The sequence below is a fragment of the Arachis stenosperma genome, chromosome 1, assembly GCF_014773155.1.
Source record: "Arachis stenosperma cultivar V10309 chromosome 1, arast.V10309.gnm1.PFL2, whole genome shotgun sequence".
NCBI lineage: Eukaryota > Viridiplantae > Streptophyta > Magnoliopsida > Fabales > Fabaceae > Arachis > Arachis stenosperma.
Genome location: NC_080377.1, coordinates 132,644,530 through 132,650,527, shown reverse-complemented (window position 1 = coordinate 132,650,527; position 5,998 = coordinate 132,644,530). Strand labels below are relative to the sequence as shown.

At 35.9% G+C, this 5,998-nt stretch overlaps 1 protein-coding gene across 1 annotated transcript; it reads right to left on the bottom strand.

The window, feature by feature from the left end:
- Positions 1–532: 532 nt before the first annotated feature.
- On the bottom strand, positions 533–5,611 carry LOC130936297 (ABC transporter B family member 25). Its single transcript, XM_057866345.1, has 17 exons — positions 5,373–5,611; positions 4,749–4,817; positions 4,635–4,670; positions 4,476–4,550; positions 4,262–4,386; positions 4,032–4,131; positions 3,714–3,885; positions 3,494–3,612; positions 3,306–3,416; positions 3,068–3,212; positions 2,750–2,882; positions 2,242–2,317; positions 2,084–2,149; positions 1,865–1,972; positions 1,419–1,526; positions 1,132–1,329; positions 533–1,048 (listed from the first exon to the last, which is right to left on the bottom strand). The coding sequence occupies exons 1-17, from the start codon at positions 5,421–5,423 to the stop codon at positions 839–841; spliced, it is 1,902 nt and encodes a 633-aa protein (XP_057722328.1). The 5' UTR covers positions 5,424–5,611; the 3' UTR covers positions 533–838.
- Positions 5,612–5,998: the final 387 nt, after the last annotated feature.

Sequence of the window (5,998 nt, the reverse complement as noted above, 5' to 3'; positions counted from 1 at the left end):
TTATTATATAAAATTATATTTTTTTTTAAATGTAAATTATAACTTCTCAAAAAAGATATTTTTTATTTTTTTAGTATTTTTATTTTTATTCATAAAAATTTATCAAACACATTAAAAAATAAAAAAAAAATTATCTTTTTTATTGAAAAAAAATATTTTTTTATTAACTAATAATGTTCCCAAACAAGCATTATTTTTTGTATATGGAGCAATTGGATTGCCAATCCCAAAAAAGCTCGAATGAAACTCCAGTTGACAGATTAGTCCTCCGAACTAGAGGATACATTGGAAAACCAAATATCACATCAATGATTTGAATCTTTTTATTTTGTTACAAAACAGGGCTTTTGCCCGGAAGAGATCAGGAGAAAAAAGAAAGAAGGCCGGGGCCGCAGTATGTTCAGCCATGGCGAGGCAAAGAATCCCCTCAGACTTCGCGGAGCAGCTAGTTGCACCATGGTTCATGGTGAAAAACTGAACGGATCGGCAAAGAAAGGTTGACGAGCTTTGCATGCTACACTGATGAGAGACATTGCAGATATGAAGATAGCTATCAAATTTTCACTTCGATTCAACATTTTCAGTTGCTGTTTAATATTTACTCTATCCAACATCTAAATTACAGATACAAAATACAAAATCCAGGAAGCGAGATTTCATTTTAGACAGTGGGAACAGTAAACGACCAGTATCCACAATTTCTCTGCTGAAACCTAGTGTTGTAAGTTGTAACTTGCAACTGTGAAGGTCATGCGTGTCACCAAGGAACTATACTGTATCAAAAGTATTTAATAACCAACAATGGCCATTCATAAATCATAATCTTTGCTTCAACAAACTAAACTACATTTTCGGTTTTTGCTGTCTGCAGTTGTCTCCTGACTAATGCAGTATAGACACCATTCTTGCTGAGAAGCTCATCGTGCGTGCCACTCTCAACTACTTGGCCATCCGAGATAACCGCTACAGTATCGGCAGTTTTGACAGTTGATAATCTATGAGCAATGACTAGAACAGTTCTTCCCTTCATTAGAGAATCCATGGCATCCTACAACATATGGACCACAAAATTAGCGAATGGCAAATACAAGCCAAAGTTTATATGCTACATGATGTCAACTCACTACTCACCTGCACTAGGTACTCGCTTTCGGCATCCAGGGCACTGGTGGCTTCATCCAGGAGGAGAATTTTTGGATCCATGAGCAGGGCTCTAGCAATCGCAATTCTCTGTTTCTGCCCTCCCGAAAGCCGTACCCCACGCTCTCCAACAAAGGTCTTGTATTTCTCTGGGAACTTTGATATAAATTCATGTGCATTGGCCATTTTCTGCATTCAAATCCATACAAATGGTGAATAAACTAGAGTTGGGAGAAAATGAGAGATGAGTTTCATTGGTGAAAGAAAGTAAATATTACAGCCGCATTTTCTATGTCAACTTCGTCGACTTTGCCGTCAAAACCATAGGCTATGTTCTCCTCTATGGAACAGTTGAACAATGTAGGCTCCTGACTCACTATACTGATCTGCAAAATTACAAGCAGACATCGTTAAACTCAGAAATTAGACTTCAGAGTGTTCAACCTTTCTTTTGCTAACACGGGCATATTAACACTTAGAATAAGTCTGCAATGTAATAGGTGAGTTCATGAGGCAAAATATATAAATTAATAAATAGCACTTCATCTTGATTTCCTCAGGAATATTTCAAGATCCCCTCAGAATCTAATATGTTCAAAATACTATAAAGCCTTAAACTATAATACACTAACTTAAAATGAGTTAAACAGTTGTTATTGAAACATTATAATATTCGTGTAACTAATTTTAAGCAGCAAAAACCATAAGTTTATGATTGAGATACCTTTCTGTGCAAATGCTTGTGAGATATTTCTACCAGAGGAACCCCATTCAGCAAAATCTTTCCTTTGCTTGGGTCATAAAATCTTTCAATCAAGTTAGCTATTGTTGTCTGCACAAAAAAGACATAAGGTCATGTTGAATAAGAAGTTTGTCGAATAATAAACAGCAGAAAATCAAACAAAGGAACAAAGAAAAATCATGGAGAAAATATGGACGATACCTTCCCACCACCACTTGGACCAACAAGAGCAACTTTTGAGCCAGGCAGCAGTTTAATTGTAATGCCCTATTGATGAAAATGTACTTTTTAGTAATTATAGCCTCGAATTTGTATTATATACGCAACAGCAGAACAGTAACTTAGAAGGAAACTGATACCTTGAGCACCATGTGATTAGGGCGCGATGGATAGGAAAACCATACATCATCGAGTTCCACTTCCCCATCTTGATCACTACAATATAATGTTCATTTGTTGTCATAAATAAGTTTGGTATAGTTAATTAATGAAAATTATTCTGCAATTCACACTTTTAATGACAGAGGTGAAATTGACTTTTGTACTCTCGCCCTATGTAAGGTTTTCATCAATAAATTTCCACTTCACTGTAACACTGGCTGTCTTTGGTTTTGGGGTACAAAGTGAGTGGTAAATTTTCAAGGATGAACTTCAACCACATTGGAAATGTAGGCTTTGAATACATAATTGGAACACTGTAAATTCTGTGGTACAGGAATCTACACCTTGAACCCTACTACCCTAGGATGAGACACAATAGATTAGGGGTATTTCAGGACCTTAATATGCCAAAATAGGCAAAAGAGAAGGGGAACTATCTGAAAATAACATTTATAGATATATTTTACAAAATCTATGTTTACTGACCCAAGAGGACATTTATTTCCTGGCTTAGGCATTGACGACTCACGATCCAAAAGTTGAAATACCCTTCGGCTAGCACCTGCAGCTTTCATAACTACTGTATACAATCCCGACAAGCCAGATATAGAAGATCCCACTGCAAGGAAAAATAACCGAGTCAGCATATATACTACGCCACAGCTCAAACACAACAGATAAAACTGGAATCTGATCAACAATCAACTATAACAATCATGCATCATACATACTTTCAAGTTTCAACTGTTAATGTTCTATAGAAATCATTTAATGTAAAATTGCAGAATAGAATGAGGAACTTACCTGAGAGACTATAAAGAATGAAAGACGTGAGATCACCCGAGGTCATGTGACCCTTGATTGTCAAGCTAGCTCCATATATAACTACTACGATAACAGAAAGTGTGGACGCTGCATTAAGGCCTCCAGAAAAGAGTCCAACGACTTTCTGTAACATCAAGTGGATAAGGTTAAAATGCATAGGCAAAACAACTTAGTTTACAAAGCAGCACATAGATCAAACCAGAAAGGACTAACTCACAGCTTGCTTAAGGCCCAGGCTGAGTGTCTCACTAACTTTCTCAGAGTAGCGTGAAATTTCATAATCTTCTTGGGCAAAAGATCTTACTGTTCTTATGGCACCAAATGATTCCTAAGCAACATGCAAAATTAAGATTAGATTGGAAATGAATATCATCTCCTAATGTTGGTTTGGTGGAAAAGGAATACCTCAGCAATTGAAGATGCTACTGCAGCTGCAGCTTGAGTTTTGTGAGATAGTTCACGCAGGAAACGCCCAAATTTACGGACAGCAACAGAAATTACAGGCACAACAGCCAAAGCCAACACTAGAAGATATTGAGGGAAGAGAGAGAAGTTAGGATTTGAACAATGGAATAAATGTGTGTCTATAGTTTATGAAATAAACCTTCACTCTTCAACTACTCACATGTTAACTTCCAAGATGTTGCAAACATGAAGCTGAGACCCATAAGTGCTGTTGCTAGGTTCCTCATGGCCTCAGAAAGATTGGTAGTTGCGGCATTCTTTATGATCTGTGTATCTTCCGACAACCTACTTAAGAGTTCTCCCGTTCGAGTAACATCGAAGAAAGCAATCTCCTGAAAAATCGTGATTCCATAATAAACAAAAGCTTTCATTGAGCAGCAAGGGCAGTTACAATCTGCAAGATTGAAAATTCCTACTCTCCAATTCATTGGACCAAAAATAACACAACGCAAGAGTCATTGCAACAATATTATTTTACCTGGTTTACAAGGTGACTGAACAAATCCTTTCTTAGCCGTGCGACAACTCTTTCACTAGCAGAAGAAAATAGCCAAGCTCGAAGTGCTGTGCAAATTGAACTGAAAATCCAGGAAAACTCGGTGAACCACGTGGGGATACAGAAAATCCACACAACAGATCACAAAACATAACTACATTCAGATTATAAAAAAAATGACCAGTGAAAGAGTAATCAGGCAAGGTTCATACCCAAGAAACACAATTAGAAAGATCTCTATAATGGTGTTCTTGACAGCATTTAAAGCCGCATCTCTCTGCTCTTGAGTTCTTAGATCTCCTGACACAATGTCAATTATCTTGCCACCATATTTTTGCTACAGCAGGAAATTCCATGTTCATTAGGAAACATGCTGGAAAAACTGTGTGCGCGCACGCAGGAAATAGAGGGAGTAAATGATCATACAACTAAGATACTTGATGTGGCCGCAATCAACAAAGCCCCTGTACCAATCACCAAATTTCCAGCCTCTGGTTTTGCCTGAAATTAATTAATTATAGAATTAAATGATCACAAAAATATGGCAGCAATTGATCCAAATAAACACCAGCACCAACCACTTACAAGTGAAAACACTCGGAAGAATCCCACATTCGCTGCCTGACAATTTAATTCATCTAGTTAGCAATTGTACACATAAAAACATGATCAAAGAGATTCTAAGGGTGTATAGACAACCGGCACTCCGTCACCGTGCTCAAGGTCTGAGACTTGGTCCTCTGAAGCTCCATCCCTCTTTCCCCTTCCCTATACAAAATCAATAGAATACAATGATAAAATGCAGTTCCAGAAATAGGTCTAGAATCCTTATTCTTTTATGCAGTTCTTTGGTGTAAATAAAGCATAACCATTATGAACAATTAGGAAGTTATTTTAACAGTTCCATTAAAGCGATTGTCAAGAAAACACGCATGTCTCAATAGGTTTAGGAGGAAGCCATAGCAAAAGTCAACAAGCCAACATTTTGAAGCGAAAATTTTTCAAACTATGAAGACTGTGATTTGATGGATTTCAAAAATCAATTTTCATTTCTCAATTCTATGTAACTCTAGCATCAGATTACAGCTCATTAAACGCACTCTTTCACTCAAAATAATAACACTAACATTACGTAATAAATAAATCTGAACTAAATAAAAACATAGTAATATTCTTATCCAGAGTGAAAGGAACAATCATATTTTTAGAGCTGCAAAATTGTTGGAGCTGAAAAGTAAAAAGGTAAGCATACACAAGAATGGCAGAGTGACTGAGACTGTGAAAAAAAAAATATTAAAAATAAGAGAAAATATTGTGACTTACGCCGCGCTCAGCTTCCAAGAGAGGAGCTCTTTCACCTCTTAAACCGTTCATCTCTCTCTCTCTCTCTCTCTCTCTCCAATTTCTAATTTCTAGTTGTAATAGGAAGAATGATACACTTACACGTTCCTAGTAATCTCTTATGCTCCTATCGCCACTCCAACTTATAGATTCTCCCCTAGAAATTAATTAATATCCCCAATTTTGTTAAATGTTAACACTGTTAATTAATAAAAACAATTGACGTACTATTTATATTGAATTGGTCATTTAAAAATATATATAAAAAATTAAATTAATTAATGTATTGCTAAAAGATGTAGGACTACTTAATAATGAAGTTATTATTGTTGGTCAAAGATTTCAGTTCAGAAAATTGCCCAGGAAATGAATGTGGTCCAATATCACCCAACTAGAAGGGGTGGCCGAAATTAAACAATCACTGTGAAGTACTAACTGCTCACTTTCCATCTATCAATTCAATAGGGCCATTTTTTTTCATTGGTTTTATTTTCAGATACATTTATGTACAAAAATACATGCTCGTATATAATTTTAGTCATTAATTTTAATTATATATATTTTATTATTAAAATTGATGACTAAATTATCTAAAAATTTAATTAGAA

Coding starts and splice junctions, on each gene's coding strand:
- LOC130936297 (XM_057866345.1), bottom strand. CDS start 5,423: ATGAACGGTTTAAGAGGTGAAAGAGCTCCTCTCTTGGAAGCTGAGCGC. Junction 4,132..4,261: donor TTTCTAATTGTGTTTCTTGG/GTATGAACCTTG, acceptor CTGGATTTTCAG/TTCAATTTGCACAGCACTTC. Junction 2,883..3,067: donor CATTCTTTATAGTCTCTCAG/GTAAGTTCCTCA, acceptor TTTTCCTTGCAG/TGGGATCTTCTATATCTGGC.